This window comes from Rhinolophus hipposideros, assembly GCF_964194185.1.
Source record: "Rhinolophus hipposideros genome assembly, chromosome: 10".
Lineage (NCBI taxonomy): Eukaryota > Metazoa > Chordata > Mammalia > Chiroptera > Rhinolophidae > Rhinolophus > Rhinolophus hipposideros.
In genome coordinates, this window is record NC_138056.1 from 42,117,041 (window position 1) to 42,137,266 (window position 20,226).

Below are 20,226 nucleotides of genomic sequence, written 5' to 3' on the forward strand. Positions count from 1 at the left end.
AGATGACAAAAATCCTACAAATCAGTAAGATGATAAACAACCCAATAGAAAAATGGGCTAAAGACATGAAAGGTATTGCACAAAACATACACATTTCTTTACTTCACTAGCAGTCCGAGAAGTGTAAATTAAACGTCCCAGTGTCAGTGGCAAGATTAAGAAATCTGATGATACCAACATTAGCATCTTTTTATTATGGAATCTTCCTATCTACTAATACTGTATATGTTCATCCATTTATAGAAGTTTTATTTCCACAGTGATAATAACAATATTAATTAACATTTATTACGTACTATGGGTCTGGCACTGTGCTAAATCTTTGATATTTGTCTCATAATCCTCAAAACAGACCTATGAAAATAGGTAATGTTATTATCCCTATGTTTTGTGAATGAAACTGGCAAACTCTTAAGCATTTAATAATGCAGTGCAGTGAAGGAAATGTCAGTTGTCTTGGAAAGAACAGGTTCATGGGTATAGGATACATATTTTTAAAAAGTCCTTTCTGATTTATAGCTGCAAGAAAATTCTAACAGGGACAGGAACTATAAAATATTTAAGTTAAATTGAAGAAGAAATGTATAAGAACACTAAGGAGAATAGTGGATGGTTAAGAGCTTGAAGGTATGACTGAAGTAAGGCCAGCTGAGTTCAGAGCCCCGCTCTGCTAACTAGCTGTGTAACTTTGTACAAGTTATTTAACATCTCTGTGTCAGTTTTGTCTGTAAAATAAGAATAGAAAGATATTGTCAAATTGTTCTTTGTTAATTCAGATTACCCACCTTACCAGTAGTGTATGAGAGTGCTTGCTCTATCGGGAAGCAATCTTAAAGCCAGAAGGAAGCACAGAAATCATCAAGACCAGCCACCAAATCTTGCAAATCAGGTCTGAAGCTCAGAAAGGGATAATGGTATGCTCAGAGTCATATAGGGAGATAGTGACAGTCAGGTCTGGAACCTAGACTTTCCGACTCCTTGTGTTCTTTTTACTGCCTTAAGAATTCACGAATTCGACAAATAATTTTATGAGCATTTATGATTATATATGTGAGACTTTTGTGCTAGATGCTAAACATCTATCATCACATAATCCTTACCACTAAGATAAGTGTTTTTATCTCTTTATTTCCGTTTTATACCTGAGGAAACAGAATAATAGAGGTTAAGTAACTTTCCCAAGATCATACACCCAGAAAGTGGGAGGGGAAGCCTGGAACTCGGGTCTATCTCCTGAGCCCCATCTTCTTTATACCATACTTCTTATGCGCCCATTTCAGATGTCTTCTTTCTCCTGTCTCGTTCATTACCCTTTCTGAAGCTTCTTCCTTAATACTCTGGAGTTGTTCACACTCACCCTGTTTTGACTGCCAGGCTAACCTCTGCTTTGTGGACATTGACAACCACTTCATTGAGCTTCCAGAGGACTTGCCTCAGTTTCCCAACAAGTTGGAGTTTGTCCAGGAAGTCTCTGAGATTCTCATGGCATTTGGCATTCCACCTGAGGGGAACCTGCACTGCAGCGAGAGCGCCTCCAAGCTGAAGAGGCTCCGCGCCTCCGAGCTGGTCTCTGACAAGACCAATGGCAACCTCGCAGGCTCCCCTTTGCATTCCTATGAGCTCCTCAAGGAGAACGAAACTATCGCCCGGCTGCAGGCCTTGGTCAGGAGGACTGGGGTGAGCCTGGAGAAGGTAAGATGCTGTGTGAGTCTGTGACAGTTTTGTACTGGGGTGCTGTGCTCAAGTGTGGGGTGAGCGAGCACTGAGTTCAGGGCAAGGCATATTTGTGAGCAGTGAAAGAAAGCTCTTGTGTGGGAGATTCAGCTCCCATACGTTATCCAAGTAAATGCTACTTGAATCTAAATCTGGAATTCGGTCTGGGTAGCTTCTCACTTGGGCATCATGGAGAGCGTGTTCTCATTTTGTCTGAACACTACAGCAGCGTGACTTGAAGGGATGGTATTGGTAAACTGTGTTCAGACCTCCTTCAGACCCATTGCCCTGTGAGTTCCATAGCAACCTAAAGCATACAGAGCAGGTATTGTTAACTCTGTTTTGATAGTTCAAGGAACCAAGGCTTAGAGAGCCTGAGTGTTTTGTCTAACGTTAAATGCCTAGGAAGTGGCTGAGCTGAGGCTAGAACCTGGTCCTCTTGAATTCTAGTCCTGTGTTCTTTCCAGGGATGTACTTAGCTTTCCATTTCCTGACTTTGATTAGACGATTAGCTTTCTGCAGTTTTTTACCCATTTCACCCTCCCCCATTCTCACTGTTAAATTACTTTTGTAAACTACACATAAGCAAAATGGGTCGATGAAATCATTTTGTTGGGCTGATTTTTACTGAAGTGTGAAATGTTTCATTTTCCTCTTTATTTTGCTTATAAAGCAGATATTGAAAAAAAAAACATGGCCAGGTATAGAGGAGCAGAGAAATATTTAGAGAGATTAAAAAGGTTATAAAAGACAGAGTAAGGAAAAAACCTTAGGGAGAAAGATAAGGAAAGTGATATTGGGAAAAAAGTCAAAGAGATGAAGGGAGAGCCAGAGTCTGACCTTGTTGCTTTGCATTTTCATTTTCTCGCTGACTTCCAGATTCCCTCCTTGCCCTGACCCTTAAGATAAATGGCACCTTTTCCTGTTGCTGAATTTCTCTCTGCCCATAGTAATCACTTTCATTGAGTAGCCAGTACCTGCAAATGAAACACTTATTTCTTCTCCATGTCAGAATTCCTTTCTGTTTTTCCCCTTCCCATTATTTCTTCTTTAGTTTCTCCATTTGCTGCAAAGTAAATGACCACTGTGGGGGTAGGAGGGGACAGATGGGTTGCATTTCTTTGGGATAAAAGGAAAAGCTGTTTGTTCTTAACTGTTGTTCCTTTTTTGTAGCTGGAAGTGCGTGAAGACCCCAGCAGCAATAAGGATCTGAAAGTCCAGTGTGATGAAGAAGAACTCAGGATTTACCAGCTAAACATTCAGATCCGGGAAGTTTTTGCAAATCGTTTCACTCAGATGTTTGCAGATTATGAGGTGTTTGTCATTCAGCCCAGCCAGGATAAGGAGTCCTGGTTTACTAACAGGGAGCAGATGCAAAACTTTGATAAAGTGAGTATCATCTGCTGGAGAGATGGGGAGGCACGGAGATTTAACTGAAGATGAGTTTTCCTTCCATAATACAGTTGACCCTTGAATAACATGGGGGTTACAGGTTCTGACCCCTCCTCTTGATCCCCCCCACCCCTCCCCAGTCCTTGGTATCCCAGGGGATTGGTTTCAGGACCCCTGCAGATACCAAAATCTGTAGATGCTCAAGTCTTTCATATAAAATGGCGTAAAACAATGCATGCTGTTAGCCCTCTGCATGCAGATTCTCAACTGCGGATCGAAATGACTGTTTTTGATCTGTGGTTGGTTGAATCCACAGATGCAAAACTGGGGATATGGAGAGCCAAGTGTATATTTAATGAAAAAAATATGTGTGTAAGTGATCCTGTGTAGTTGAAACCCATGTTGGTCAATGGTCAATTGTATTATATGCTGGAAACAAGTTCACGGTCCTTCTGATGCTGATAAAATACGAGGTCTTGTTGCTTTAGAACAGAGTGCTGGTTCTTACATCAGCTGATTTACCGTCAGTCAAGGAGCTCTCTTAGCAAAGGTGCCCATGCAGGTTGAACATCAGGATTCTAGGAAGACGGGTTGCCACAGTAGGTTGCCTGAGTAAGTTTGGACTAGTGTGTCAAAGTTTCAGGATATCTGAAATTATAAGTAGGTTAGGGAGAGTGTTAAAAAAACACTGATGAAGAGGTTTTGCTGTTTGTTTTTTCTAAAGACTTAGGAAGCTTCAGAGAAGAATCAACCTCTGGATCCTTTGGGTGCACTGCCTTTGCTGACATACCCTCCTCCCTCTTCCTGGTCCATGACTGTCTGTTTCCTTCTGCTCCTACCAGGCATCTTTTCTCTCAGATCAGCCTGAACCCTACCTGCCCTTCCTCTCAAGATTCCTGGAGACACAGATGTTTGCTTCTTTCATTGACAATAAAATCATGTGTCATGATGATGATGATAAAGACCCTGTGCTCCGGGTGTTTGATTCCCGCGTAGACAAGATCAGGCTGTTGAATGTTCGGACACCTACTCTCCGCACGTCCATGTACCAGAAGTGTACCACTGTGGATGAAGCAGGTGGGGCCTCCTTGGTGCTGCACTTCCTAGCTTCCTGGGTCATGTCACTAATGTGTCCCTGTTCGTAAACATGCCAGCTGCTTTCTTTGTTTCTGCTTTTGCGTAAGTTGTGCCCATAGCCTGACCTGCTCTTTCCTGTCTTTTCTGCCTGGTTAACTTCTTCTCATCTTTTAACAGTGTCAGTTAGGAATGGGTCCTGCTGTAGGTGATAGAGAACCTGTCAGCAGTGGGTTAGATAGATGTGGGTGTTATTTTTCTCACATTAGCTACAAGTGCAGAATTGGTGGTTGCTCAGCTGCCCAGCAGTGTAATCAGGACCCGAGTTGCCGTCTTTTTACTCAGCTGTGCTTAGCGTGTTGACTTTTGTCTTCATGCTTGTTGCCTCACGGTTACCGGAGGTTTTTTATGTTCAGGGCAAGAAGAGGGGAGGTTGCTACCAGATGTATTTTCCCTCTTATATGAGGAAGCAAAAGCTTTCCCAGAAATTCCCAACAACTTTTGTGGCCTCAGAGGCCAGAACCATGTTAGTGACCATCCTTAAGTGCAAGAGAGGCTGCGATAGTGAGTATTGAATGGGGTGTAATGTTACCCTAAACAGTATTGGGGTTCTGTTAGCAAGAAAGAAGGGGCAGATAAGTTAAGAGTAAGCAGTTGACAGTGTTTGTCACAGAAACCTGGCTGATATGCCTCCCCTGTGAAGCCTGTGTTTCTGCGGTGCTGTGTGCTAACCTCAGCTCTGTAATCTCTGCTCCTTTGAGTCGTCATCAACAGGGAACAACTTAAGAGCAGAGACTGTATTTACCCATTTTCTTACCCCCACTCTTCTAACGTTATACTTAGCACGTGTAGATGTTAAAAGTTGTTTCCTACATGCACGATTGAAAAGGCCTTTTTGTACATAGAGGCCTCATCTAGATCAGTTTAGCAGAGAATAGTCTCAGTTTGAGGTGTCAGATTTAAGTAGTGTGTTCACTTCCTTGTGGGATGTTCAGTGTCCTTCTAGCCTTTTTGTATAATTACTCATTTGTTTACCAAATATTATCCATACTGACTACATGCTTAACATATGATAAGTGCTCAACAAATATTTACTGAATGAATGAACATGCCAAGCATGTTTCTAGGTTTTGAAGATATAACTGGTGATAATTTGGGCCAAATCCTGCCTTTATAGAGTACATTCTCTAGCCTTCTGTCATTCCCTTTCAACTCTTGTTCTAGGCCTTTCATTAAGATGGCAGTTCTCTTGGCTAAGGCTTGGGGATATGTTGCCCATGCACGTGGACTGCTCTGACGTAGTTGTCCTTGCCTCCTGGCTTCAGATTCCAGAACCCTTCTAAGGCTTTGGTCCTAGGAAGCTTGGTGGAGATTTTTATAAGACTGGAGGTTTAGAGAAACATCTCCCAAGCCATCAGTTTAAATCAGGGCTTCCCAATCTTTTCATGTTGTGCTACACTTGAAAGGAAAATATTTGTATCTGGCTCACTGGAATAAAGGGAGGAGTCTGCTTATAGCTATAGGCTATAAAGCGAGAGGCTCTAGTCACTTGAGTCCTTGCCTATCTGCCACAAGGGTTGAGCCAGTCAATTCTCAGCCCATCTGTAATCCATTTGTTGAACACCAAACACCATAGCGTACTGATTTGAATTACTTTGGTCTCAGCTGAGACCAGAACATGTGTTCTCTTGGGTCTGTTAGAATGCGGGGTTTGGGAAATGGAAGGAGGGTTAACTAACTCTCATTTGTATGACTCTTGTCACAGAAACCTTTCAGGCAACTCTGGGCTCTGCTCCCAGGAATAATGGGAATATTTTTGCCGTTGGTATATCCCTTCGGTATGCCCCGGAGAGAGAGGCACTCCAGGCCTCAGACCCTGAGCCTGGAGGAGTCATTTAGCCACCTCACTCCATCCCACATGGACACCTCAGCTTCTTCAAACAGTCTGACTGGAAAGTGTTAAAAACATAATGAAAGGGCTGTTTTCGGAGATCCTTTAAAATGTTACATTTGAAAGGGATCTTGATGGCAATCATTTCTACTCACTCACTAATTTTATAGCTAAAGATGTTCCTTTGGCTCACACATGTCCACAGGGCCTCGAATAATCCCTGGTACATTTCAGACACTGAATAAGTTCTGAAGTAAGAGTGAGGGTGGGAGGAAGTGAGGGAGGGCAAAGAGAGAAAGCAGCTTGACCTAGGATAACAGCAAGGCCCAAAGGTTGAGATGTTTTTACATGACTAGAAAATACCAGGAGAGTTACCAGCTTTTAAAATTTTTACTCTTTAAAAATTTTGAGGTATAACTGACCTACAAATAACTACACATATTTTAAAGTTTTGGCACACACACACACACACACACACACACACACAGAATTGGCAAACATACCCATCACCCTCAATAGTTTTTCCTTTTATAATACCTTCATCCCATCTCCCCACTCTCTCTCCAAATCCCGAGGGCAGTCACTGCTGTGATTTTTGTTACTGTAGTTTTCATTTTCTAGAATTTTAAATAAATGGAATCATACAGTATGAACTTTTTGTTTGTCTTCTTTTATTCAGCATAATTATTTTGAGATTCATTCATGTTCCTTTTATTGCTGAGTAGTATTTCATTGTAGGGGTATTACTAAGTTTTTTTTTATCTGTTTATCTATTGGTTACTATTGGGCTATGAACGTTTGTGTACATGTTTTCTTTTCCCTTGGATAAATACCTAGGAGTAGAATGACTGGATCATATGATATTTGTATGTTGACTTTTTACAGAACTGCCAAATTGTCTTTCAGAGTGATTGTATGTTTTGCATTCCCACCAGTAGTATATGAGAGTTATAGTTCTGCCACACTTTTGACAACATTTAGTATGGTCAGTCTTTTCATTTTAGCCATTCGAATAGGTTTGTAGTGGAATCACACTGTGGTTTTGATTTGCGTGTTACTGATGACTAATGATGTTGAACATTTTTTCATCTGCCTATTTGCCATCTGTTCATCTTCTCTGGTGAAGTGCCTGTTTAAATTTTTGCCCATTTTTTATTGGGTTGTTTGTTTTTTTAAGTATTGAGTTTTGAAAGTTTATATTCTGGATACAGCCCTTTAGCAGATACACGATTTGCAAATATGTCCCTCACTCTGTGGCTTATCTTTTTGTTCTCTTAACAGTATCTTTTGAAGAACAAAGGTTTACATTTTGATGGGGGCCTAACTTACCAGTTTTTAAAAAATGGATTGTGCTTTTGGTGTTGTATCTAAGAAAGTCTTGCCTAACTAAGGTCACGTAGATTTTTTTCCCCCTCTATATTTCCTTCTAGAAGTTTCATAGTTTTAAACTTTATATTTGGGTCTAATGATCCATTTTTTGTAAGTAGTGTATAAGTAGTTAATAAGCTAAGGGTCCAGGTTCATTTTTTTTCCACGTGGACATCCAGTTGTTCTGCCATCATCTGTTGAAAAGACGATTCTTTCTCCAATGAATTGCCTTTTACCCTTTGTCAAAATATAAGCAGTCTGTATATGTGTAAGTCTAATTCTGGATTCTCTGTTCTGTTTCATTGATCTATTAGTCTACACATTTATACCAGTACCACACTGCTTTAATTATTGTACCTTTATATTAAATCTTGAAGTCATATAATATTAGTCCTCCACCTTTATTCTTCTTTTTCAAAGTTGTTTTAGCTATTCTATGTCTTTTGTATTTCATATATATTTAGAATCAGCTTACCAGTTTCCACAAATGACCTGAGATTTTTATTGGTATTACCTTGAATCTATATATCAATTTAGGGAGAATTGATATTTTACCATTATTGAATCTTCTGATCCATGAACCTGGAGTATCTCTCCATTAATTTAGGTCTTGTTTAATTTCTGTCAGTGGTATGTACAAGTTTTGCATATCTTTTGTCAGATTTATCCCTAGGTGTTTCATATTTTTTGGTGTTATTGTAAAGGTATTTTAAAATTTTAATTTGATTGTTCATTGCTAATATGTAGACATATAATCGCTTTGTATATTGACCTGTATCCTGCAACCATACTAAACTTACTCTTAGTGGCTTTTTATACATTCTGTCAGATTTTCTACATAGATACTCATAATTTTACTTTTTCCTTTCCAATCTGGATGCCTCTTATTTCTTGCATTATGTAGAACCTTTACTATAATGTCAAATAGAAGTAGTGAGAGTACACATCCTTGTCTTATTCTTGATTTTAGATGGAAGGCATTCAACATTAAATACGTTAGCTGCAGGTTTTTCACCTTTTATTAGTTGAGGATATATGTTTCTGTTACTGGTTTGCTGAGAACTTTTATCAGAAGTGGATGTTGTATTTCATCAATGCTGTTTCTGCACATATTGAGGTAGTTACACAGTTTTTAGTTTTAGTTTGTTAATATAGTGAATTACATTGATTGATTTTTGAATATGTAAACCAACCTTGCATTCTTGAGGTAAACTCTATTTGGTCATGATGGATTATCTTTTTTGTATATTACTGAACTTGATTTACTAAAATTTTGTTTAGAAAAATTTTTACATTTTTGTTGATGAGGGATATTGGTTCATAGGTTTTTTTAAAAATATGTTTGTCTGATTTGGTATTACAATAATGCTGGCCTAAAGAATAAGTAGAAGTATTTTCTCCTCTTCAATTTCCTGGAAGAGCTTGTGTAAGTGATATTTTTTTTAGCTCTTTGGCAGAATTAATCAGTGAAGCCATCTGCGCTTGGAGGTTTGTGTTTTTTTGTGTGTGTGTTTGTGTGTGCTTTTTTTTTTTTTTTTTTTTGCGAGAAGGTTTTAAACTACAGATTCAATTTAGAAAGTAGCTACAGGGCTATTCAGGTTATCTATTTCTTCATGAGTGAGCTTTGGCAGTTTGTGTCTTTCAAGGAATTTGTCCATTTCACCTATTGTCAAATTTGTTGGCATTGAGTTTATTCCCATATTAGTATCTATAGAATCTGTAGGAATCTGTATAATAATATTCCCATGTTAGTATCTATAGAATCTGTAGGAATGTCACTTCTCTCATTTCTGATACTGGTAATTTGTGTCTTTTCCTTTTTATCCTGACCAGTTTGACTATAAGTTTATTAGTTTTAGTGATCCTCTGAAAGAACCAGTTTTTGGATTTATTAATTTTCTCTGTTTATTTCATTGATTTCACTCCAGCTGTTATAATTTCCTTTCTTGTACTGACTTTGAATTTAATTTGCTCGTCTTTTTATAGTTTAAGGTGGAAGCTGAGGACAGTAGTTTGAGAGCTTTTTTCTTATCTAAGATAGGAGTTTAGTGCCATAATTCTTCTTTTAAGTAATATGTTAATGACATACCACAAATTCTGATATTTTGTGTTTTCATTTTTTTTCAGTTCTTATTTCCCTTTTCTTTCTTTTATTTTTTTTTCTGTTTTATTTTTTTATTAGTTTCAGGTGTACAAGACAAGGTAATACTTAGACGTTCATCATTTATATCCCTCACACTGTGGACCCCCCTTCCCCCATCCACTATCCCTCCGACCTCGCACCGAGCCATCACATTATATATAAAATTATAGTTGGCATTCATTATTGTTTAGCTTCTGGTGTACAGTGCCATGATCAGGCATCTACAGTATTCCTGAAGTGGTCTCCCAAATGGGACACGTGTCTATCGGATACCCTACAAAATCTTTACAACATTATTGATTACGTTCCCCAAATTAATTTTCAAAAACCCTGAGGCCATCTTGTGGTTACCAGCTGCTTCCTAATCCTCTCACCTTCCCCCTTATCCCCCCATCCCCCGCCCATTTAACAACTCTGTTTTTCTTCTTTGTCCCCAAAACTGTTTCTGATTAGTTCATTCACTTATTCTTTTCTTCAGATTCCACATATAAGTGAGATCATATGGTACTTGTCTTTCTCTTTCTGACTTTTTTTGATGCATGAGTTATTTAGAAGTGTGTTATTTAGTTTTAAGATATTATTGATTATTGTAGTCAGAGGACATACCTTATATAATTCAAATTATTTTAAAATTTATTGAGACTTATGGTCTAGAATATGGTGTATTAAAAAAAAATTGACTTTTGTTGTTGTTATTTTCATCCAGAGAAAGCAATTGAGCTGCGTCTGGCCAAAATTGACCATACTGCTGTTCACCCCCATTTACTTGACATGAAGATTGGGCAAGGAAAGTATGAGCCAGGCTTCTTCCCAAAGCTGCAGTCCGATGTGCTTTCCATCGGGCCAGCCAGCAACAAGTAAGTCAACGCCAGGGATTCCCTGATCCAGCTCCCTCATCACAGCCTTGTAATCATCTCGTGTCTGGGCCTGAGTTGGTGGAAGACCCCCGAATTTTGTAAAGCAAATAGGGAGAAGACCCAAACTATCTAGGTTGTTCACTTCTTTGAACAAGAAAACAGGTGACAAGATATTATCAGCTCCTATCTGCACTGTGCAAATTGGGATAGGTCCACATGCCCAGGACCTGCAAAAAGCCAGGCTGCAGATGGGTTGAAATTATCTCATGACTGAATCCCATACAACACTAGCGTTGTGTCTTCAATAAGTGCTGTTTGAAATAATTTAAGAATCTGAACTGAAAGTAGATAACTTAGTAGGATTGCTGTTCTTTATTTACTATTGGAGATGAGTGTATCAAAGCCCAGACAGAGTTGACCGAGTATAGTTTTGGATCGGCACGTGTAGTTTTTGTAGATTTTTTTTTTTTTAGAGAGAGAGAGGTCTGTGTTCCCTGGGAGTTATCTTTCTTGACCAGTCACTGATCTTTAAGCTACTCTTCCTCAAGTTCTCTGAGCTATCTCTGGTGACTTCCCAGCATTGGTTCCTAGACATTCAAGTTTTCTCCTGTCAAATGACCTTACTTTCTTAGTAGGATAATGTTCTTAGTTGCCTGCTTTGATTCTTTCAGGTGGACAAAAAGGAATGCCCCTGCCCAGTGGAGGCGGAAAGATCGGCAGAAGCAGCACACAGAACATCTGCGTTTAGACAATGACCAGAGAGAGGTGAGACACCTTAAGAATGACAAGGAATGCTATACTCTCCTTCTCTTTCCTATTTCCTTGGCCTCTTGTCTGATTCACATGTCCTAGAAATGACCTCTTGTCTGAATGTGGAGCAGACGTACAGTGACCACTGACCTGAGAAGGTAATTTGAGGCCAAAAAATGAAGCAGACAACTCCATAGATTATAACAGAGAGCATTGAAAGTAGAGGAAATGTAGGATCAAAAGCTTGGTGATTGTTGTGTATGAAAGCTGTGAGCAGAATATTTTGGAGGCAGAAGGTACTAGAGGTAGCTAGCAAGTTAAAAGACAGGTAGCAGTAGTCCAGGTGATAATAATTAAAGCCTAATCTTGGGGGTTACCTTTAGTAGGGGCAGATCGAGGGGCCAGAAGATGGAAGAGACAGAACTGTACTATCGGAATTAACATGGGGGAGAAGGAAGTCGGGGGTGAAAATGTTGGCTGTGAACCTGGGATACTGAGAGGATGTCAGTGTCCAGTTCACTGCACTTACGTGGGTTCTGTGTTAAAACAAGCAGCGTATGGAGAATCATCAGCACATTGTAGAAAAGCAGAAAGTACAGTTGTTTTGAGTGTGCAATCTTATTTTCCAGGTCCTAATTTTAGCAAAGTTATACTTTATGATAACAATGATTGACATATTTGATATGCACATAGGAGTTAAATTCCTCCCTGCTTAGTGGGGAACCTGATTTTCTCACTACTACTCTGATATTTGGGTGGATTTGCACACTGAGCTATACATGTTACGGCCATGTTCTTTTGTTTGTTTTTTACCTCTTGTATCATAAGGCAAAGGTAATTCCAGTACTCATGGAGTGCTTTACATCACAGAAAACAGAGTTCATCATGTTATCTCAGTTTTTCCCTTTGATACAGAGTTGCATTTTAAACTTTCTGTCCCTAACTTGATCTGAGCCTAGGAAAGAGGCAGTAAGAAAGTGTGGGGTGATAGTGCCCTCTTCAGGCACCCCTCGGTATTGGTGGATAGTTTGTTTGCATGAACACAGCCTTTGATTTTTCCGTTTGCTGTAGAAATACATCCAGGAAGCCAGGAATATGGGCAGCACTATCCGTCAGCCCAAACTATCCAACCTGTCCCCGTCAGTGATTGCCCAAACCAACTGGAAGTTTGTAGAGGGCCTGCTGAAGGAATGCCGCAACAAGGTGAGCTGTGGACGCCTCTGTATGTATGTGTGCTATTTCCTTTGGCAGCCAAGTTAGACCAAGGCTTGGCTCTGCACATTCTTTCTTGGTTTTAAAAGTATTGTTAACATAATGGGATAGTACTAATTTTAAGATCCTGTTAACTTGGAATTAAGTGTATTTGTTTTAAATAAAAGAAACCATTAATCAAGAACAAGCACACTTTTGGGCGGCCAGATGGCTCAGTTGGTTAGAGCCCGAGCTCTCAGCAACAAGGTTGCCAGTTCAATTCCCACATGGGATGGTGGGCTGCGCCCCCTGCAACTAAAGACTGAAAATGGCGACTGGACTTGGAACTGAGCTGCGCCCTCCACAACTAGATTGAAGGACAGTGACTTGGAGCTGATGGGCCCTGGAGAAACACAGTTTCCCAATATTCCCCAATAAAAAATTGAAGAAAAAAAATTTTAAAAAACACACACAAGATCTTTAAAAAAATAGAAGAGCAAGCACACTTTGCTTGATATAAACTTAATATGTATTCTTTAAAATTGAAAGATAGGTGTAATTTTTAATTTTAGACATTTGCATTATTTACTTGAAATCATTGTAGTTGAATTATCTTCAACAGATTAGTCTTACACATATGGAAATATTTTTGCCTTTGTTTTAATTTGGTAGTAGTGATTTCATGTTTAGAAACAAGAATTTACTAATTGCCTACTATGTGTCAGGCAAAATTGTGTTATTTAGTTTAAGCTTATTGGGATGTTTTTCTCAATTCTACAAAGAAAGTCATTTTTTTAAAGCTTTATTGAAGTATAATTGATGTATAAAAATTGCACACATTTAATGTATGCATCTTGATGAGTTTGGACATAATGCATGCACCCATAACACTGTTACCACAATCAAGGTACTAAACATATGAATTACTTCCAAAAACCTTCTTAGGTTCTTTTGTGGTTTTTGTTTGTTTTTGAGGTCCATCCTCTTAACATACTTTAAAGTGCACATTATTATTTTGTTAACTATATGTACTGTGCTGTAGAGCAGATCTCTAGAACTTACTCATCTTGCATACTGAAAATTCATATCTACTGAGGAACAATTCCCTATTTTCTCCCTCCCCATCCCCTGACAACCACCATTCTATTCTCTGCTTCTGTGAGTCTGGACTATTTTATATACCTCATATAAGTGGAATCATGTAGTGTTTGTCCTTTTGTGACTGGCTTCTTTCACTTAGCATAATGTCCTCCAGGTTCATCTATGTTGCTGCAGATGTCAGGATTTCCTTCATTTTTAGCGCTGAATAATATTCCATTATAGGTATATAACACATGTTTTTTATCCGTTCATCTATTGACGAACACTTGGGCTGTTTCCATATCTTCGCTATTGTGAATAATGCTGCTGTGTACGTGGGGTATAGGTATCTCTTTGAGATTCTGATTTCGGTTCTTTTGGAGATATACTCAAAATAGGAGTGCTGGATCAAAAGACAGTGATTCTTAATTTTTAATGTTTTAGTTAGTGTAATTTTTTTTCAAATAAAAATATAGGCTTTCGTCCCAGGTAGCCAAGGGCGGCCGGCGGTGGATGTTCTCGGTCTTGCGGGTCATGGCCGGTCCCTTGAAAGGTCATGGGGCCAGGCCTCTGGACCTGCTCTGGGGCCTGCCCCATGTGAGTCTGGCCAACTTAAAGCCGAATCCAGGTTCCAGGAAACCGGAAAGACGACCAAGAGGTTGGAGAAGAGGTAGAAAATGTGGCAGAGGCCATAAAGGAGAATGGCAGAGAGGAACCCGGCCCAGACTAGGCTTTGAGGGAGGCCAGACTCCATTTTACATCCGAATCCCCAAATATGGGTTTAATGAAGGACATAGCTTCAGACGCCAGTATCAGCCTTTAAGTCTCAACAGACTGCAGTATCTTATTGATTTGGGTCGAGTTGATCCTACTCAACCTATCGACTTAACCCAGCTTGTTAATGGGAGAGGTGTGACCATCCAGCCACTTAAAAGAGATTATGGTGTTCAGCTGGTAGAGGAGGGTGCTGACACCTTTAAGGCGAAAGTTAATATTGAAGTACAGTTGGCTTCAGAACTAGCCATTGCTGCAATTGAAAAAAATGGTGGTGTTGTTACTACAACCTTCTATGATCCAAGAAGTCTGGAAATTCTTTGTAAACCTGTTCCATTCTTTCTATGGGGACAACCCATTCCAAAACGAATGCTTCCACCTGAAGCCCTGGTCCCATATTACACTGATGCAAAGAACCGTGGTTACCTGTCGGATCCTGCCAAATTTCCTGAAGCAAGACTTGAACTTGCCAAAAAGTATGGTTATATTTTACCTGATATCACTAAAGATGAACTCTTCAAAATGCTTAGTACTCGAAAGGATCCAAGGCAGATTTTCTTTGGTCTTGCTCCTGGATGGGTGGTGAATATGGCAGATAAGAAAATCCTAAAACCTACAGATGAGAATCTCCTCAAGTATTATAGCTCATGAATTCCCTTCCAAGAAAGCAAAGTTGTAAACAAATACTGGAAAAGGGAATGAAATATATGTATCTCATTGCATTTTCTTAATTTGTAATTCCCTAGAGTTTTTTGGATGTTTTCTATGTAATCATCTCCTTTGTAAAAATTTAAAAATAAATATCTGTAGGAACTGAAACTATAGGTTCTGTCTCAAAGATACAAACTCCCTGGTGGTCTGCTAAAGGAAGATTATAACTTTAAAAATATTTCTAGTCAATTTTTTCATGATCTTTTCATCCAGGTCTTATTGTTGCAAACCAGAGTGAATATGCAAGAGGAATGGGGTTGATTTGTATGCCTGTTCAGTCAGGGTTAGAGCAGTTGCTAGGGAGCTGGTATCCCCTTCTTCAGTAGCCACAAGGAAGCTCTGCCACCCAGTGTTAAGATGGTAAGCCTGCAACCTGAGATGATGAAGATGTGGGCTGTGAGTTGAAGGTTTAAGACTGGTTACTAAGTAGTACGATATTTTCTAAAATTGAAACAAAAATTCCAGGTGAGTTCATTTTCTCAACTCTGATGTGTAGACAATTATTATTCAGCTATTAACATTTTTTTCCCCTGAAGAAAGTGTTCTAATTCTAATTAATATACATTTACTTATTTCATATATTGGAGACATTTGTCTTTCATTCATTTTAAGTGATGTTTAAAAAATTGTTTAGACAACCAAAATGCCCATCGGTAGATGACTAGATTAAGAAGCCGTGGTACATTTATACAATGGAGTATTACGCAGCCATAAAGAAGAAAGAAATCTTATCATTTGCAACAACATGGATGGATCTAGAGAACATTATGTTAAGTGAAATAAGTCAGAAAGAGAAAGACAAGTACCATATGATCTCACTTATATGCGGAATCTAAAGAAAAGAATATGTGAATGAACTAATCAGAGACAGTTTTGAGGACACAAAGAAAAAACCGAGAGTTGTTAGATGGGCGGGGGCGGGGGGGGGGGGTTGGGGATAAGGGGAAAGGTGAAGGGATTGGGAGGCGGCTGGTGGCCGCAAGATGGCCTCAGGGTTTTCTGGAAATTAATTTGGGGAACTTATTCAATAATGTTGTAGGGGTTTTGTTGGGTATCCGATGGGTATGCGTCCTATTTGGGAGACCACCTCAGGGATGGTGTGGATGCCTGATCGTGGCGTTGTGCACCAGAGGCTAAACATTAATGAATGCCAACTATAATTTTATGTGTGTGATGTGATGGCTGGGTGTGAGGTCGGAGGGATGGTGAGTGGGGGGAGGGGGGTTCACAGTGAAAAAAAAAAACAACATAATGATAATTTAAAAAAAAATTGTTTAGTGAGTATATAAGCCATAAAAACAGTTGATGATTGTGAAAATTAATGTAAAAAATTCAGTAGTTAGTAAGCTTACTAAGCTTTTCAAAGATCTGTTGTATCTAAACCGTAAGAAGGCTCAATTTATCTTGATGTAATTAAATCTTGAATAATTCATGATAATTTTTCCACAGGAGAAATAGAGTGATTCCAGCTATGTATTTTATTAAAATAAAAAATTTAAAAACCTAAAAAAAAAAAAAATATATAGCCTTTCAACCAAGTCAGTATATCATACTTTTTAGGACAGTTCAGCTAACTTGGTTTTTACTATATCCTGTTTATTTATCAATGGAAAAAAAGATTTTCCTGCATTTTCAGTTTGCAATTGATAGTTATTTATAGGATGAAATCAAATATACTTTCTCTTGCAGAGGAAATGGTCACTGTTACAAGTTAGATTGATACCGTGTTTCCCCGAAAATAAGACCTAGCCAGACCATCATCTCTAATGCATCTTTTGAAGCAAAAGTTAATATAAGACCCGGTCTTATTTTGCTATAATGTAAGACCTGGTCTTATTTTACTATAATGTAAGACCCGATCTTATTTTATTATAAGAAATGTAAGACCCGGTCTCATTTTACTATAAGACCGGATCTTATATTAATTTTTGCTCCAAAAGATGCATTAGAGCTGATAGTCTGGCTAGGTCTTATTTTCGGGGAAACGTGGTACTATATTACTACTGATATTTTGAATTCAGATGTTTTTAAAAAGCTTCTGTTAGTTCACTCTGAACCACTGATATCTGTGATTTTCCACATAGTGTTGTCTTTTCTGCTATCAAGAACGTTGACACTGCTGCCTTTCTTGAAAGAGGGCTTTTCTGTTGTCTCTCAGATTTGTTTTCTAAGCCACTGACATTCATTCTCAAGTTTTGAGATGCATGCCCAGTCAATGACACTTCCTTATGGCATTGCCTGGTCACCAATGACTATGAAATACATGCCAGTTTCAGAGATTATTAATATGTGGAAAAATGTATATCTTAGATTTGAGGAAATCCAGTATCAGTCTACCACCACCAAGTGTTGGCTAGCATGTAGAGGATAAATTGGTATGACCACTTTGGTAAACAGCGTATTATTATCTGGTATTCTACTAGGTATGTTCCCTAGAGAAACCTTTGCAGCATGACCTAGGAGATATGTACAGGAAGTTTACAGTAGCATTCTTTATAATAGCCCCAAATTGGAAACAACCCAAATGTCAATCAGTAGGAGAATCAATAAGTAAATTGTACTATATTTATATGATGGAGTGCTATACAATGGTCGAAATGGACAACAACTATACCTATCAATGTAGTTGAATTTCACATACATAAGTTTGAGTGAAAAAGCAAATCACAAAAGAAAACATACTAGCAAAACTAAGTTATGTTGTTTAGGAATGGAAATATAGGTCATACTCATTTCCTTTTTTTTCTATAGTTTTAAGTCAGGGTACTGATCACTTTTAGAACGGTAAGGTGATTGGAGAGGGCATGTGGGGTGCTTCAAAAGTATACATGGGACAATGTTTTATTTCTTAACCTGGATGATGGTTATAATAGAATAATAATGCATGTGTATATATACAGAGGGTGCTCCCAAAAATGTATACACATTTTAAGAAAGGAAAATCTATTAAAATTATGCTAATGGTAACCACTTTGAGCATCTCTTGTAATTGCAGAAGTCAAATATGATTTGTACTAATGTTTTTTAATTTTTTATTTAATAAAGTTTTATTTTTCAAAATGTACAATTGGTGGGACCTGTTGTTCCCGCATCTTCACCAGTAGCTGGGGCATCCCCACGACCCTTGGTGTTTCTGGTGTAAATGACTTGAGCTCTGTGCTTTGAAACTAATTTATTAAGTCCTTTCCTAAGTTGCTCCTGAAGGCTGCCCTGGCCAAGGAACCGCTGGTTTCAGTCTCAGAGACAACAGCTGGGGTTGTAAGCTTATATTCTAGTTGGGAACTTCCTTACAGGGTTTGTCATAGTCGCTTTGTCACACAAGACTAGATTGTTGAGCTTTCCCAAACTTTGCCTTTGGACCACTTCTTTTTGGCCTAGCCTCCAGATTTGTTCACTGGGCCTTTGTCTTCCTTGGTCTACTTTCCAGCATATTTCTTCTTCTTGTTGTCCTTGGGCGGCATGGCGAAGTGCAGACAGCAGCGGCTACAACTGCAGCCTTGCTAAGATGTCGGACAAAAATTCATCTTTTGTTATCAGTATATATTGAGTATTACAATTTTAATACATTTTTTCCTTTCTTAAATTGTGTATACTTTTTTTGGCATCCTCTGTATATACCTATATGCATATACATATGTATATGAGATATATTTCCCAACAAAACCATTAAAAATAGTAACACTGTTAAAAAGAAATAAGCCAAAGTGTTAAGAGTTATTGCTTCTGAAAGGTAGGATTAGTGGTGATTTTTCCCTTCTGCTCTTTAGATTTTTGTATGCTACAAATTTATAACATGATTAAATCTAACTTAAGAACTTGGACTTAATAATCAGGCAGATTTAGGTTCAAAGGCCAGATGTGCTAATTCTTTGCTGTGTGATTTTGGCAAGTTACTTTTTTTAATCAATAAATTGGGATCTCAATTTCCTTATCAATAAATTGGGAACAATAATAATACTTCTCTCAGAGTTATTAGGAGGCTGCAATGAGATAATTCAATGCTTAATACAGTGCCTGACGCATGGTAGTAATACAAGCTCCGATTGTCATTATCCAGCATGTGTGTGTTTTTTTTGTTACAATAAGCACTTGAAAATTTTTTCCTAAAAGTAAATTATTCCTCCTCAATTTTTTATCTTCTTGACAAGTACTTCAGATATGTTTCTAAGATTAAATGCTTCAAGATTTGTTTGATAAGGTCAGTCAAACAGTGAGAATCAGAGGTGTCAGAAGTGAGCATGACCAAAGGGTTTTATTCTACTCTTTTCACCTCATAAATGCAAAAACTGAATCCAGAGTGATGAAATAACTTGCCCAGAGTCATACAGTGATTACTGTGTTTTTAACTAAACTTTTAAAGAATACATTCCGCCATAACCTGAACTATATGGTGGAGAATAAATACATTTTATGTCTCTAGGTCTCAGTCATCTTGACCTTCTCAACCCAGCAGATGTGCTGTGTAGGTGGCCGCAACCCTTTCTAGCTGCACATTATACGCTTCACTGTGGTTATCTAATCCTATCAACTGATTCTTTGCAGACCAAGAGGATGCTGGTGGAGAAGATGGGCCGAGAGGCTGTGGAGCTAGGGCATGGGGAGGTCAACATCACAGGGGTGGAAGAGAACACCTTGATCGCCAGCCTTTGTGACCTCCTGGAAAGGATCTGGAGTCATGGGCTACAAGTGAAACAGGTAAAGAATGTCCTGCATCTCTGCTGAGCTAACTATCTTCCTGTTTTCAGTTACTATTGGCGTTCCTATATTCTTCCAGCTGGCTGGCTTTGAAGAATGGTGTACAGTATGCATGGAGTGAGACTTGAAATAGCTAAACAAACAAATAAATAAATGTGATCCAAACTATTTTCTTTAAAAATAAGCTTCATAAATGTGTGTGTTTGTCAGATATTTTAAAAGTGGCATCTTCCGTCCTGCAAACAGAGCTAAAGGCCAAACTGATAGATCCTGTTTGGCAGCTGGCCCTAGTCTGGAGATGTGGAACACAAAGAAAGAGAGAAGTTGGAGCTAAGAAGTACCAAACTTACTCTAAGGGTCCTTCACTATCCCAGTGGATAAAGGTCTGTCCTTAACATTTCTTTTATATGCAGATAGCTTACCCATATTTGAGAGAAGACTGCAGGAAGTTGAGTAAGTTTGATTTTTACTGCTTAATAACCAGAGAATTTTCTCGTTTCAAAATACTCTACTTTGAATAGTTATTCAAGATGGACAACTTTTACTTTTACATTTGAAAAGAACTTGATACGTTTTCAAAAGCAGTT

At 38.6% G+C, this 20,226-nt stretch overlaps 2 protein-coding genes and 1 pseudogene across 5 annotated transcripts in view; 2 read left to right on the forward strand and 1 right to left on the reverse strand.

Annotated features, from left to right (window-relative positions):
• The window catches only part of DENND5A (DENN domain containing 5A), an 81,044-nt gene that overhangs the window by 41,771 nt on the left and 19,047 nt on the right, over nucleotides 1-20,226 (forward strand). For all 3 annotated transcript variants that reach the window (XM_081061990.1, XM_081061988.1, XM_081061989.1), the window contains 7 exons: nucleotides 1,375-1,692; nucleotides 2,887-3,102; nucleotides 3,948-4,182; nucleotides 10,288-10,438; nucleotides 11,110-11,203; nucleotides 12,260-12,391; nucleotides 19,487-19,639. In XM_081061990.1, coding sequence (XP_080918116.1) covers nucleotides 1,375-1,692; nucleotides 2,887-3,102; nucleotides 3,948-4,182; nucleotides 10,288-10,438; nucleotides 11,110-11,203; nucleotides 12,260-12,391; nucleotides 19,487-19,639 — 1,299 coding nt within the window. The remainder of the gene's footprint in view (nucleotides 1-1,374; nucleotides 1,693-2,886; nucleotides 3,103-3,947; nucleotides 4,183-10,287; nucleotides 10,439-11,109; nucleotides 11,204-12,259; nucleotides 12,392-19,486; nucleotides 19,640-20,226) is intronic.
• Nucleotides 13,973-14,884, forward strand: LOC308503103 (large ribosomal subunit protein uL15m-like; the record flags this gene model as incomplete). The annotated part of the gene is made up of 1 exon (XM_081061991.1): nucleotides 13,973-14,884. One exon carries the CDS (start codon nucleotides 13,973-13,975, stop codon nucleotides 14,882-14,884), a length of 912 nt encoding a protein of 303 aa, XP_080918117.1.
• LOC308503936 (small ribosomal subunit protein eS25-like) lies at nucleotides 17,999-18,405 on the reverse strand (annotated as a pseudogene). The gene has a single exon. The product of its transcript is annotated as a small ribosomal subunit protein eS25-like (transcript).